Source organism: Arachis ipaensis, chromosome B4 (assembly GCF_059453495.1).
Source record: "Arachis ipaensis isolate K30076 ecotype BB chromosome B4, ASM5945349v1, whole genome shotgun sequence".
NCBI classification, from domain to species: Eukaryota; Viridiplantae; Streptophyta; class Magnoliopsida; order Fabales; family Fabaceae; genus Arachis; species Arachis ipaensis.
The window spans coordinates 103,794,716-103,811,148 of record NC_142439.1 but is presented as its reverse complement, the minus strand read 5'-3'; the positions used below and the strand labels follow the sequence as shown (position 1 = coordinate 103,811,148).

Below are 16,433 nucleotides of genomic sequence, written 5' to 3'. Positions count from 1 at the left end.
TAATCTTATATTAAATATTTTTAATTATTTTTAATTTTATTATTATTTTAAAATGATTAATTTTTATTTTGATTATATCATCTCATCATATTAATTTTATTATACATCTTATCATTTTCTCTTATAATTATGTTGCCTTATTTCATTCTCCTTCCTTGTTTTCTTCTTTTATTAACCCCAACCACAATTAATTACCACCATATCATTATCGCAGCTCTCATTTTTATTTATCACTTTGATCCATACATATCCATTGTGTTAATTTTTGAGTTGTTAAAGATTTATTAAAAGAGTTATTTTCTTATTTGATTTATTAAAGTCATATTTTATCCCTTTAAGAAAAAATTTAAGATATCAGGCATTCAAAAATTTTGTATAGAATAATTAAATATAAAACTTATAAGTAATTTAATTTATTTAATATATAGAATAATTAAATTTAAATTAATTTAGGTATAATACTAAAATCATTACGTTGTTACTATGTGTAACAATGAAGATAAAAATTTATAAATATTTGTAAATTTATTTATTTCTCAATTATATTTAATTTAAAGCAGATATAAAAATTTATATTTAAATCACTCTTTCTCTCGCATATTTTTAATAGCTAAAAAAATTTTATTTCTTATAATCTTATATTCAACATTTTAAATTATCTTTAGTTTTATTATTCTTTTAGAATTTTTAATTTTTATTTTTATTATTTTTTTTCTTACCATTATCTATCTACGTATGCCTCACTACTACTTTTATGTTGGCTTATTCTCTCTTCTTTTCTCGGTTTTTTATTCTCTTTCTATCTTCTCTCCAATCACAATTAGTTACTACCGTGCATGTATTAGTTCATAATTATTACATTCAGAAGTGAATGCTACTTTAAAAATAAAGTAAAAAAAAAAAAACTCATAACTCTTATGTGAATCATCTACCTACACTTCTATAAATGTAACGAAAAAGTAAATTTAATTTTTTCTATTATGAGTTTTTTTTTATTATCTAATGCATACAAAGACATATTTTTATTTATGATAAAAGTTAAAAATTAAAATTAAATGACATTAACACTTTTTTGTTTAATAAAATTAAAATAAAGCATAAAAATAGTATAAGGATAAAAACTAAAAAAATAGATGGCTCTAGAAAAGAATAATGTTAAATTTTATGTCATTATATATGAGAACAGTAATTTATTTTATTATATTTATTTTTGTACCAAATAATATAAAAGTTAAATTTTATGTCCGTTTTTTATTAATTGTTTTACTTATCTATAGTTGTTTAAATTAGGCTTTATATTTATTAAGTCATGTTTCCTTCCAAGAAAAAAAATAGTTATGAAGTTTTTTTTATAAGAGTACATGTATTATATCATGATTTTAATAATTAATATAAAATTTAAAAAATTAAATAAATATATATTTATTTTGATTACATTCAAGAGTGAATTATATGTATTTTTATAGTCAGAAAATATTCTTTTTCTATAATTAATAGTTTTTCAATCATCTAATTTTTAGAAGACTAAATTATATGTAAAATGAATCTCGATATATTGGTACAAAAATTATTCTGCGTAATTTTTTTTAAAAAATATTGTCCTATTAAACTATTTTACTTTTATTCTTTTAAAAGCATATCCAAAATAAAAAAGATTCACATGAATAATTTACATCCAATAGTAAACTCTTAATAAAGTTGCTGGGAAAAATATGTGAAAGTTTTTTTATTCAACATACGAATGTACGGAAAATTTTTTTTTAATAATAAACTTCTCCCACTAAGGGTAATATTGGAACTTAAATTTAGACGCCAATTGACATTATATATTGTGTAGGTACCTAAAATATATTAAAAGAATATGATAACAATTTGAAGAGAAAAAATATTGTGTAAATTTATTTTTTAAAAAATAGACCTGTTGAACTATTTTACTTTTATTCTTTAAAAATATATCCAAATAAAAAAAAATCTGCAACAATAATTTATATCCAATAAGAAAATCTTAATGAGATTACCGTGAAAAAATAGGTAGAAATTTTTTTATTTAACGTAATTGATGGAAAATTTTTTTAATAATAAACCTTTCTTAAGGAAAAATATTAGAACTTAAATTGAGACATTAATTGTCATTATATATTGTGTAAATTAGTAAATACCAAGAGTACATTAAAATAATATGATAATAATAATTTAAAGAAAAAATTATTCTTTGTATATTTATTTAAAAAAATTACCCTATTTAAACTATTTTACTTTTATTCTTTAAAAATCTGCAACAATGATTTATTTTTAATGAAGTTGCTGTTTAAAATAGATGGAAAATTTTTTATTTAGAGTAACTTGACAATTGTACAGGAGATTCTTTTTAATGATAAATCCCTCTCTTTAAGAATAATATTGAAACTTAAATTTAGACACAAAAATTTTCGGTATTGTCATTATATATTATTATAAATCTAAAGTACATTAACATAATATAATAATTATAACAATATTATTTAGGACAATAATTAAAGATTTATTGAATCAAAACTTAAGAAAAAATATATTATTAAATAAATATACAGAATTCCTACCCATATTATCATTATTCGGTCTATTATTTGGACACAGTTTCGCTGTTATTATGAATATTTGAGGACGAAAATATAAATTATATTAGTTTTACGTTATATTTAAGTGAAATGAGAAGTATGCAAGAGAAGATGGATAAGAAAAGAAAATTTTTTTTCTATTATACAGTAACAGTAATCTGATATGAGAGATAGCAAGGGAAGAAAGAAATACTTATAGAAGTTCTGTGAATGTGAATGAATAAGATAAGAGAGAATGTAAATATATGTGATAAGAGAGGAGGTGAGGTAGTGAAAAATTTTTAAGGTGGAATAATTGACATATAGTGGGATAGATGATTAGAAAGGGCAAAATTGAAAAAGAATGTTGGACACTAAAACAGGTTTTGCCATTATATATTGTTATAGATTATAGAGTATAGATAGATAATATTAAAATTTAAATTTAGACACCAAAATTTTTGATATTGTCATTATATCATATATTGATATAAATCTAAAGTACATTAACATAATATAATAATTATAATAATATTATTTAGGACAATAATTAAAGATTTATTGAATCAAAACTTAAGAAAAATATATTATTAAATTAAATAAATATACAGAATTTCTACCCATATTATCAGTATTCGGTCTATTATTTGGACACAATTCCGCTATTATTATGAATATTTGATGATGGAAATATAAATTATATTACTTTTACGTTATATTTAAGTGAAATGAGAAGGATGCAAGAGAAGATGCATAAGAAAAAAAATTGTTTCTATTATACGGTAATAGTAATCTAAGATGAGAGATAGCAAGGAAAGAAAGAGATAATTATAGAAGTTTTGTAAATGTAAATGAATGAGATAAGAGAGAACGTAAATGTATGTGATAAGAGAGGAGGTGAGGTAGTGGAAGTTTTTTAACATGGAATAACTGACATATAGTGGGATAGATGATTAGAAAGAGCAAAATTAGAAAAAAATGTTGGACACCAAAACATGTTTTGCCATTATATATTGTTATAGATGATGATTTTTTTTCTTATATTCACTACAACAAATATGGGCTTTAGCAACGCCAAATTTTGCAACGCCTTAAAACTGTTCTCTTAGATTGTTTTAGACAACGGTTTTTTATAGTGTTATTGTTGAATTTAATTTTTTACTATTTTATAGCAACAAACTAAAATCGTTCTCTTTGACTAGTTTAAAGAAGGGTTTATAACCGTTACCATGATTTGGTTTTAAGCAACAGTTTTTTATTGTTGTTTAAATAATTGCACAAAAGAAACGCATAAAAATCGTTGCCAAAATGCTACACTTTAAAACCGTTCTATTAAATGGTCTTAGACAACGATTTTTACAGTGTTGCTGTTGAAGTTCAATTTTTCATTACATTATAGCAACAAAATAAAACTGTTCTCTTTGACTATTTTAAAGAACGGTTTTATAACCATTACAACAATTTTTATCAAACAATAATTTTCTAATATTATTTAAATAATTATACAAATTAAAAGATACATATAAAAATAATTATAAATAATCATACAAATTTAAACATTTTTTCTATAAATACTAAATTTATAGAACACTCAAAAATTATTGTTATAAATTTATAAAAAAATAAATTTAAAATAAATTTATAACAAATATTATATATTTTTATTTCATTCTTAATCTAAAATTTAACATAATATTTTTTTAATATTTCAAAAAAATTTCAACAATCTCCCTTGAAACAAAAAAAGAATTTCAAAATTAATCTTTTAATATTATTAAATTGTTTTTAATTTTAAACAAGAGTAACTACTTAAGTCTAATTTATAAATTGAGCAATAAATATTTTTATGTATTCCTAAAATAGTTTTATTATAATAAATTTAATTATAAATTACTATTCTACGATATAATTTTATAATATTTTATAACAAAGGATGAAGTTGTTACAAAAATTCAAGATATTTTATAACAAAATATCTTTTTGTTTTAAAAACTCCAATAATTTAGTAACAAAAAATTAATTTACCACAAAATTTAATATTATTTGTTACAAGTCATTTGTTTAACACAAAATACAAGTATTTTTTGTAACAAAAATAATTTTAAAATGTTCAAATTTTTAAGGATAAAAAAATTTGTTTATATAGTTTTTTTTAGGATAATTTTATTTTATTTCAAAAATTTAATTGTTTAAAGATTTTTTATATTCATTAATTATTTTTATAAAAAATTAATATATAATTTTTATTAATTATCAAATTTTAAATGTTAACTAAAAATTAATTTTTAAAACTTACAAAAATTTAATTACATTGTTAAACATAAATAAAAATTGTTAAATGTAAAAAATAGGGTAAAAATAAAAACCCTAAGTCTCACTTTCACTCCTTCATTCTCTCTGCGCCTCCACTCCTTCTTCACCCTCTCTGCGCCTCCACAACCATAGTAGCTGAACAATGGAGCTCCTGGAAGAAGAAGCACCCGCACAGTCTCCTGTTCTGCCACGCCTTCGTCTCCTCTGCCGTTGGCTTCTGCGTCGGCGTCTTCTCCTTTGCCTCGTCATCGTCTCTTGTGCCTTGTTCATCGTCTCCTGTGTGTGGTCGTCATTGTATGTCCCAGAATTTTTGAAAATTTTATTATAAATTAATTTCAAGTTTAATTATTTATTTATAGCTTTAATTTCAGAAATTTCTTAAAAATAATTAAAGTAAGTTTTGATTAATTGAGTTTGAAATAAATTAAGATTCTTATTCAATTTTATAATTATTGAAGTAATTTCTATATTTAAATTATAAAGTTTAGTAATTGTGTAATGATAAGAATTTTATACAATTTAGTTAAATAATAGAGATTCTAGAATTTAATATTTTAATTTTTATACAGAAAATAAATTATATTATTTCTAATTTTAAATTAGAATACTTATTAAAAGCTGATTAGTAAATTGATAATTAAGTAGTATTTTTAAAGTAATTTTAAGAGATCAAATTAGATTTCAAATTTATATAATATACTTTAATTTTATTAAAATTGACCAAACCCAATTTACCCAAAATTCTTAATTTCACTTTTGTCCCAAATCAAACCCTAATCCTAAAAAGTAAACACAAAACCCTAACTCTAACTTTCCCATCTCCTTCAGCCGTCATACCCCTTTCCCTTTTCTTCCAAAATCAAACTCACTAACACAACATGTAACACCCTACCATACAGAGTCTTATGCTTAAGTCATAATTCAGAGATGGCAAGGTATTACGACCTCTAAAACAAAAATTTAGTACGTATAGTAGTATGAATAATTGATTATAACTAGGAGCCTTTGTAGAAAAAGGGGTAAACAAAAACCGTAACTCGAACGCGCAACACTCCGATCGATAACGTAACGAGAAAAGGATAAGCTAACGCAAGATCATATATATAAAGAGTGTCAAAAATGGGAATATCAAGACTCAAAATCCGGCTGCGAAGATAACCGGTCCGAGCATAATAATATATACATATAATAAAATAAGGAAACCCCAAAGGAAACCCAAAGGGACACAAATACATACAACCTATTCTCCAAAATCCCCTCTAGAAGGAGTCATCACAGTTTGTATTATTTAATGGAGATAAAAGTATCTAAACAAGATATATAAACCAAAACAGAGTCCCAAGAACAAAGGATCTTTGCTAATCCAGAAGTCTCCAGCATGCCTCAACGAGAAGCCTCGCGTCCTGCATCTGAAAACCACAAAATCCGCATGGGTGAGAACCAGAGGTCCCCAGCACGGTAACAGCTTCCACATATATAATACATAATAATAGAGGAAAGCCGAAGGCAATCCTAGAACTTCCTCCAGATAATATCAAAGCTTATAAACAAGCTAAACCGTAAGTGGCAACTGACTAAAGATTCTTCAGTCTAACTAATACTTCCCTTTCCAATTCCTTCAGACCTCCCAACCACCAGCAGAAGTATAATATAGCAAACACAGTTATATCAGACAAGAGATTTACAAATAGGAACATATAAGGCATTTAGGCAATTAGCAAGTAATATGCAGTCAAATAGGCAATCTCAAACAATTCATGTAGTATGCTTATGATGCATGCCTGTCCCTAGTGGCTGATGATATCATCTGTCGGTTATAGAGCCAACCCGACAAGTCCTGGTAGCTAACCATTGGACTGTCCCTCTGTCGTGCATCCCCAACTCGAGTTATACTCATCATAAACTTGATCATAATCATGATCCATATCCATCACCCTCACTGGTGAATATTTATCCATCACCATCACTGGTGAATATTTATGGGGGCGAGCTCATCCGGGCCTTTCACAGTGCCCGGCCACACTTACGACATAGGGTCAAAAGAGCTTCGAGTCTCAACCTGGAGCACATGGTGGCTAGCCATTGCTACTACCCAGGGAAACCCTCATCTCCAATGGTGGAAGTGCAAACCTTCACAATTCAATCAACATCATATATGCATTTATACTTGGCCATAAACATGGCTCCGCCGTAACACGGCAATAATCTAGCCATCCGGCTCACGGTTAAATCCATAACCAGCCAATTCATTAACAATTACGGCCCTTCGGCCCATGGCACAACAAGCACTTCCACCGCCATTCTCCGCATCTCACATAATCATCTTTGATCCTCAATGATCATTCATTTTTCCCTTGCTTCACTCGCAAGTTACCACATTCACTAGCCCTTTTTCTCATGCTAGGCATATCATAATGATTTAAGACATAAGTGGTGAGATCGGAGGCTTAGAAGTATGAAATTTGGCTTTTAAAACTCAAAAATCAACTTTGGGATGAAAACAGGGCCACGCGTACGCGCACTCCACGCGCACGCGTGGATGGCCTTAAAACTCATCGACGCGCAAGCGTCATACGCGCGAACGCGCGGATTGAAAATTAGCCAAACGACGCGCACGCGTCAGCCACGCATACGCGCGAATACATTGTGCCCCAGGCACAAAACTGTCACAACTCTGGCACAACTCTCTGGAAAATGGCTGGGCAGTCGATGCAGCGCATCGACGCGCTCGCGCACACCACGCGCACGCGTGGATGATGCTTTCTCGAAGAACGGCGCGTACGCGCCAAGTGCGCCTACGCGCGAGGGGTCATTCTGCTAAAAATTTTCTAAGTTAAAAGCTGCAGAATTCACAGATTCAACCCCCAATCTTCCGACGGTCATAACTCTCTCATTTTAAATCATTTTTCACCCGTTCTTCGAACGGCATGGACATCCCGGATCCAATTTCATTTCTAAACAGATTTGGTACAAATCAAAGATCCGTAGTCCAAGTTATGTCCCATCAAAGTATGCCTAAAAACCATATTTTCATTCAAAACCACAAAGTGCCATTTTCAAAACAAGCCACTTTCAACTCTTTTCAAAATCAATCAAAACATGCCAATTTCATCCCTTTTCTTTGAAATCAATCAAAGTGTACCAAATTCAACAACAAGCCATCCTCAACTCACACATTGACATTTTACCAAAATTCTCAAAACTACCTCTAACCATTTTAACACTTCTCAATTAATGGCTAAAGGACAAACACAATCTCATGTCATACATCCTTCTCATCCCAATTTCCAATAATATCAATTTCCAAATCAACCATCATTATACATGATCAACATCATACTCACCATCAACATGGTACCACCCATCAATTCAACCTCAATCATCCATCAAGCATATATCACAACATGCATTTCTCATATATCACACAATCAAGGAATCAATATTCATAATCACATATATGAACACATCATATATCTCAACCATTCAACAACACCAACAATTCAATGCCTATCTTAGGGCCTCTAGCCTAAGTATTTCCTACCACATTACATATTAGATACGGGAAACCGAAACCATACCTTAGCCGATTTCCCAAGCTCAACCGGAGCACTTCCAAACCACTTATCCACAAGTTCTCAAGGCCTCAACACCTCCAAGAACAGATTTTTCACCACCAAACCCTTTCCAAACTTTTCAAAGTCACCAATCAAGCTCCAATATTCACATATACACAACCTAAGCCACAACCATCATACCCATACACAACATCTCAAAACCCAAACATCATAGAACAACAAAATCACACTAGGGTTGAGAATCTTACCACACCCAAGGTCCAAGGAGACAACATTAACCTTCTCCTTCAAGAGAGTTGGGTCCTATAACATCAAAGAACCCAAAATCTCAACATTTTACCCATGAAACTCGAAAATAAGGGCTGGAATTTCGAACAGAAACACGTGGCTTACCTCAAGATTAGTTGTATGGGTTTTGTAGAGCTCTCCGCGGTGAACGCGTGGCCGCAAACGGAGCGGCAATCGGAGCTCTAGATCAAAAGTTATGGTGGTTTGAAGATCAAGTGAGAGAAAGAACTTGAGAGAGTGTTCTTCCTCCCCTCTCTTCAATTTCAGCGTGTTTGAGTGTGTTGTGAGGAGAGAGAGTGCTGAAAACTAGGGTTTTGGTTTAGTTATGTTGGGCCAAGGGCCCACTTTGGGTCCGGTTGGCCCGGTTTGGCCCGTTCGGTCCAATCTTGGTCCGAATTCTATAAAATTGGTACCGAAATTCTCGTCTCAATTTCCTCTATCATATTAAGCCATAAAAATATCATTTTTGGATTTCTAGAATAAATTCTCATATATGGGTTAATTAGCCGTTAATTAACCGGGTCTTACATTCTACCCACCTAATTGGGAATTTTGCCCACAAAATTCATATTCAAATTCAATTACCTGAGAATAAGTGCGGATAATCCGTTCGCATCTCCGACTCAAGTTCCCAAGTGTGTTCCTCAACACCGCCTCGACTCCAAGCCACTTTGACTAATGAAACCTCTTTTCCACGCAACCGTTTGATACTAGTATCATCAATTCTGACTGGAGCCACTGGAAGCGTCAAATCTTCTCTTAACTGAACCGATTCGGGTTCTAACACATGGCTAGCATCAGGAGTGTACTTTCGAAGCTGCGACACGTGAAATACGTCGTGCAGGTTTGAAAGATGGGGTGGTAGAGCCACCCGATACGCCACCGGCCCAATCTTCTCCAAGATCTGAAATGGACCAATGTATCGAGGATTCAACTTCTTTGCTTTAATCGCTCTACCTACTCCTGTGGTCGGAGTAACCTTCAGGAAAAATGATCTCCTTCCTCAAATTCCAAGGGCTTCCGCCTCTGATCGGCGTAACTCTTTTGGCGACTTTGCGCCGTAAGCATCCTGTCTCGGATTTTCTTGACTTGTTCAGTGGTTTCAGCTATCATTTCTGGCCCCAACAAGCCTTTCTCTCCAGCTTCATACCAACATAGTGGAGATTGACATTTCCTCCCATACAATGCCTCATACGGAGCCATTCCGATGCTCGCATGGTAACTATTATTGTATGCAAACTCCACTAACGGCATATACCGATCCCAACTCGTCGGTTGGTCCAAAACACAAGCTCTCAACATATCCTCTAGTGTTTGGATCGTCCTCTCAGATTGACCATCTGTTTGAGGATGGTAAGCTGTACTCAAGCTTAATCGGGTTCCAAAAGCTTTCTGAAATGCACCCCAGAACCTCGAAGTGAAACGAGGATCTCTATCAGAGATTATAGTAGCAGGTACACCATGGAGTCTCACAATCTCCTTTATGTATCACCGAGCTAGCTCCTCAAGGGTGTAAGTCATCCGAACGGGTAAAAAGTGAGCTGACTTCGTCAGTCGGTCCACGATCACCCAGATAGCATCAAAACCAGTCCTAGTCCTTGGCAATCCCGACACAAAGTCCATTGCAATACTTTCCCACTTCCATTGCGGAACCCCTAAGGGTTGCAACATCCCGGAAGGTCTTTGATGTTCAATCTTTACCTTTTGACAAGTTAAGCACTTTGAAACATATTCCGCCACATCATTCTTCATACCCGGCCACCAAAACATCGCCTTTAAATCATGGTACATCTTAGTACTCCCCGGTGAATGGAGAATCCGCTTTTGTGTGCCTCCTTTAAGATATCCTGCCTCAAAGTGCCAACATCCGGCACAATGATCCTACCCTTGAATCTCCATAACCCATCTTTTTCTTCCGACACTCTCCACTATTTTCCTTGCTCGATAGCCGGTAACACCTTCCATAACGCTTCATCATTTTCATGAGCCTTTAGGAGTTTGGACTTAAAGTCACTCGAGATTTCTAATCGGCTCAAACACAAGGTTCCAGATACTTCTCGAGCACCAATTTTTAGACTCTCGAATCCCTTGAGCAACTTCTCCTCTTGAAGCATCATCCAAGACGCATATAACGACTTTCGACTTAACGCATCCGCCACTATATTCACCTTTCCAGGATGGTAATTTAACTCAAAGTCATAGTCTTTCAACAATTCCATCCACCTCCTTTGCCTCATATTAAGCTCTTTCTGATCAAAGAGGTATTTCAAGCTCTTGTGATCGGAGAAGACTTGGAACTTAACCCCATAGAGATAATGCCTCCACACCTTCAAGGCAAACACAACCGCAGCGAGTTCCAAATCGTGCGTAGGATAACTAACTTCGTGAGGTCTCAACTGTCGTGAGGCATACGCCACCACATTATGATGCTGCATCAGCACGCACCCTAGGCCCTTTAACGATGCATCACAGTACACCTCAAAAGGCTCGTTCGGCTCAGGTAACACTAACACAGGTGCAGTGGTCAACTTTTTCTTCAATGTCTGAAAGCTCTCCTCGCACTCAGGAGTCCAAACAAACGGAGTGTCTTTGCGAGTTAACTTTGTCAACGGCAAAGCTAATTGCGAAAAGCCTTTGATGAACCTTCGATAATAGCCAGCTAAACCGAGAAAACTCCTTATCTCAGTTACTTTGGTTGGTTGCTTCCAATCCATCACAGCTTCTACCTTAGTTGGATCTACGACTATTCCCTTCTTACTCACCACGTGACCCAAAAACTTCACCTCATCCTTCCAAAACTCACACTTAGACAGTTTCGCATAGAGTTTCTTCTCCTTTAAAATCTGCAACACGGTCCTCAAGTGTTCTGCATGCTCTTCTTCAGTCTTGGAGTAAATCAGTATGTCGTCAATGAAGACAACAACGAATTTATCCAGAAACAGACGGAATACTCTATTCATGTAATCCATGAATACTGCAGGAGCGTTCGTCAACCCAAAGGACATTACAGTGTACTCGTAATGACCATAACGAGTCCTGAAAGCGGTCTTAGGGATATCCTCACCCCTCACCCTTATCTGGTGATAACCGGATCGCAAATCAATCTTAGAGAAAACCCCAGCTCCTTGTAACTGATCCATGAGATCATCAATCCTCGGCAATGGGTACTTATTCTTTATGGTGACCTTGTTCAGCTGCCTGTAATCCACACAGAGTCGCATACTTCCATCTTTCTTCTTTACCAGTAACACTGGAGCTCCCCACGGGGAAACACTTGGTCGGATAAAGTTCTTACCCAACAATTCCTCTAACTGAGACTTTAGCTCGGCCATCTCTAACGGTGACATCCTATAAGGAGCACTTGAGATTGGTCCCGCCCCAGGCACCAATTCAATAGCAAACTCGACCTCTCGGTTAGGTGGAAATTCCTCAATATCATCGGGAAACACTTCCGGAAACTCACACACTACCGGAATCTGATCCAACCTTTGATCATCACCCGAAACACCCGCGGTTAACAACAGGATACCCTGACATTCGGTTCCAGAACAGTTCACCATCATTGAATTCAAGTAATAATTATTTACCACGACCGGCCCTTCTGTATCCTCCGGCATAAAGTACACCGACTTGGTAGAACAATCAAGCAGGACATGGTTTTCGGATAACCAGTCCAATCCCAAGATAAGATCAAGACCGATCATCGGTAAGCAGATTAGATTATGGACAAAATCACGCTGCTTGAACCTAAACGAAACTTTCGGGCATCCTAGTCTAGTTACCATAGCTTCATGGGTAGCATTATACACTTTTAAGTCATAACCTAAGGTTACGATCTTCAACCCTAACTCATGGGCTTTCTCAAATGCAACGAATGAATGCGATGCTCCCGAATCAAATAAAGCATTTAAAGTTTGACCAGCCATTTCACAGTTACCTCGAATGAGTGTCTCGGATCCCTCTGCACCCACAGCTGAGGTGGTGAACACCCGACCCGTCTGTTGTGCTTTCCCAGCACCTTGCTTTTGCTTCTCTGGACAACTTGCGGCTTTATGCCCCGCCTTTCCGCAATTGTAGCACAAACCCCATCCGGCCTTGCATGGTACTCCCGGATGGTGACTCCCACACCTAGTACAAGCTTGTTCATTCTGAGGTTGCTTCCCAAACTTCTTCCCTTGGAAATTGTTGTTGTTGTTGGGCCTCCTGAAAGAGCTCCCCCTCTTGAAAGACGGACCTCTAGGTGCAAAGCCCTTCCCTCGGTTCTGTGGAAATGAACCTTTGTGACTCCCTTTCTCAGCGGTTGCCCTTTTCACACACTCCTCAGCAACCCTACACTTGTTCACTAATTCGGAGAAAGTCCTAATCTCCATTGGTCCTACTGAACTGAAGATATCACTCCGGAGTCCTCCTTCATACTTAACACACTTCCATTCCTCATATTCCACCGGAGTCCCTTGGCACATACGAGAGAACCTGAACAGCTCCTCAAACTTGTCAGTATACTCTGATATGGACATAGTACCCTGCTTCAGCTGTAACAATTCAAGTTCCTTAGCCGTCCTAGCAGAAGTCGGAAAGTACTTCTTATAGAACTCTTCTTGAAAGACATTCCAGGTGATATAGTCATCACCCTGCTGCAGAAGACGTCGGATGCCTTGCCACCAATGCGACGCCTCACCGGTGAGCATATAAGTGGCAAACTCGACACGCTGTCCTTCAGGTACCACTTGTGCTTGTAATGCTCGCTCTATAGCCTGAAACCATGTATCAGCCTCAGTCGGGCTAGTAGTTCCCTTGAACTTAGGCGGATTAACCTTCAAAAAGTTTGCCAAGGTCATCGGACCCTGAACTCCACCTCCATCATTACCATGGTTGTTCATCTGTTGACCAAGAGCCTCAGCAGTGGCTTGCATAGCAGCAGCCATGTTCTCCAACGCAGCCATAAAGTTCACCGTGTCATTAGGATTATTCTCCGGTGCACGAGCATTCGTACGACCTCTCGCACTACCTCTACCGCGTCCACGAGGCGCCATCTGGTTCCTATACACACCCAACAATCGATATTAAGTTGATCAGTCTCAATATCGGAAGTCTAGTGCTTCAAAGTCCCAAATGCATGCTCATGAACGTTTATGCCAATTATATCAAGCAGATATACTAATAGCACATAACACACACACAGAGAATGCACAGAAGCATAGTCAGTCCATCCCTCAGGCTCTATAGGAACGAACTGCTCTGATACCATAATGTAACACCCTACCATACAGAGTCTTATGCTTAAGTCATAATTCAGAGATGGCAAGGTATTACGACCTCTAAAACAAAAATTTAGTACGTATAGTAGTATGAATAATTGATTATAACTAGGAGCCTTTGTAGAAAAAGGGGTAAACAAAAACCGTAACTCGAACGCGCAACACTCCGATCGATAACGTAACGAGAAAAGGATAAGCTAACGCAAGATCATATATATAAAGAGTGTCAAAAATGGGAATATCAAGACTCAAAATCCGGCTGCGAAGATAACCGGTCCGAGCATAATAATATATACATATAATAAAATAAGGAAACCCCAAAGGAAACCCAAAGGGACACAAATACATACAACCTATTCTCCAAAATCCCCTCTAGAAGGAGTCATCACAGTTTGTATTATTTAATGGAGATAAAAGTATCTAAACAAGATATATAAACCAAAACAGAGTCCCAAGAACAAAGGATCTTTGCTAATCCAGAAGTCTCCAGCATGCCTCAACGAGAAGCCTCGCGTCCTGCATCTGAAAACCACAAAATCCGCATGGGTGAGAACCAGAGGTCCCCAGCACGGTAACAGCTTCCACATATATAATACATAATAATAGAGGAAAGCCGAAGGCAATCCTAGAACTTCCTCCAGATAATATCAAAGCTTATAAACAAGCTAAACCGTAAGTGGCAACTGACTAAAGATTCTTCAGTCTAACTAATACTTCCCTTTCCAATTCCTTCAGACCTCCCAACCACCAGCAGAAGTATAATATAGCAAACACAGTTATATCAGACAAGAGATTTACAAATAGGAACATATAAGGCATTTAGGCAATTAGCAAGTAATATGCAGTCAAATAGGCAATCTCAAACAATTCATGTAGTATGCTTATGATGCATGCCTGTCCCTAGTGGCTGATGATATCATCTGTCGGTTATAGAGCCAACCCGACAAGTCCTGGTAGCTAACCATTGGACTGTCCCTCTGTCGTGCATCCCCAACTCGAGTTATACTCATCATAAACTTGATCATAATCATGATCCATATCCATCACCCTCACTGGTGAATATTTATCCATCACCATCACTGGTGAATATTTATGGGGGCGAGCTCATCCGGGCCTTTCACAGTGCCCGGCCACACTTACGACATAGGGTCAAAAGAGCTTCGAGTCTCAACCTGGAGCACATGGTGGCTAGCCATTGCTACTACCCAGGGAAACCCTCATCTCCAATGGTGGAAGTGCAAACCTTCACAATTCAATCAACATCATATATGCATTTATACTTGGCCATAAACATGGCTCCGCCGTAACACGGCAATAATCTAGCCATCCGGCTCACGGTTAAATCCATAACCAGCCAATTCATTAACAATTACGGCCCTTCGGCCCATGGCACAACAAGCACTTCCACCGCCATTCTCCGCATCTCACATAATCATCTTTGATCCTCAATGATCATTCATTTTTCCCTTGCTTCACTCGCAAGTTACCACATTCACTAGCCCTTTTTCTCATGCTAGGCATATCATAATGATTTAAGACATAAGTGGTGAGATCGGAGGCTTAGAAGTATGAAATTTGGCTTTTAAAACTCAAAAATCAACTTTGGGATGAAAACAGGGCCACGCGTACGCGCACTCCACGCGCACGCGTGGATGGCCTTAAAACTCATCGACGCGCAAGCGTCATACGCGCGAACGCGCGGATTGAAAATTAGCCAAACGACGCGCACGCGTCAGCCACGCATACGCGCGAATACATTGTGCCCCAGGCACAAAACTGTCACAACTCTGGCACAACTCTCTGGAAAATGGCTGGGCAGTCGATGCAGCGCATCGACGCGCTCGCGCACACCACGCGCACGCGTGGATGATGCTTTCTCGAAGAACGGCGCGTACGCGCCAAGTGCGCCTACGCGCGAGGGGTCATTCTGCTAAAAATTTTCTAAGTTAAAAGCTGCAGAATTCACAGATTCAACCCCCAATCTTCCGACGGTCATAACTCTCTCATTTTAAATCATTTTTCACCCGTTCTTCGAACGGCATGGACATCCCGGATCCAATTTCATTTCTAAACAGATTTGGTACAAATCAAAGATCCGTAGTCCAAGTTATGTCCCATCAAAGTATGCCTAAAAACCATATTTTCATTCAAAACCACAAAGTGCCATTTTCAAAACAAGCCACTTTCAACTCTTTTCAAAATCAATCAAAACATGCCAATTTCATCCCTTTTCTTTGAAATCAATCAAAGTGTACCAAATTCAACAACAAGCCATCCTCAACTCACACATTGACATTTTACCAAAATTCTCAAAACTACCTCTAACCATTTTAACACTTCTCAATTAATGGCTAAAGGACAAACACAATCTCATGTCATACATCCTTCTCATCCCAATTTCCAATAATATCAATTTCCAAATC

At 35.8% G+C, this 16,433-nt stretch overlaps 1 protein-coding gene across 1 annotated transcript; it reads right to left on the bottom strand.

Annotated features, from left to right (window-relative positions):
- Positions 1–4,992: 4,992 nt before the first annotated feature.
- Positions 4,993–14,002, bottom strand: LOC148568632 (uncharacterized). The gene is made up of 2 exons (XM_088484735.1): positions 12,450–14,002; positions 4,993–5,165 (listed from the first exon to the last, which is right to left on the bottom strand). The coding sequence occupies exons 1-2, from the start codon at positions 13,783–13,785 to the stop codon at positions 4,993–4,995; spliced, it is 1,509 nt and encodes a 502-aa protein (XP_088340861.1). The 5' UTR covers positions 13,786–14,002.
- Positions 14,003–16,433: the final 2,431 nt, after the last annotated feature.

Coding starts and splice junctions, on each gene's coding strand:
- LOC148568632 (XM_088484735.1), bottom strand. CDS start 13,785: ATGGCGCCTCGTGGACGCGGTAGAGGTAGTGCGAGAGGTCGTACGAAT. Junction 5,166..12,449: donor AATCTGCTTACCGATGATCG/GTCTTGATCTTA, acceptor GACCACACACAG/GAGACGATGAACAAGGCACA.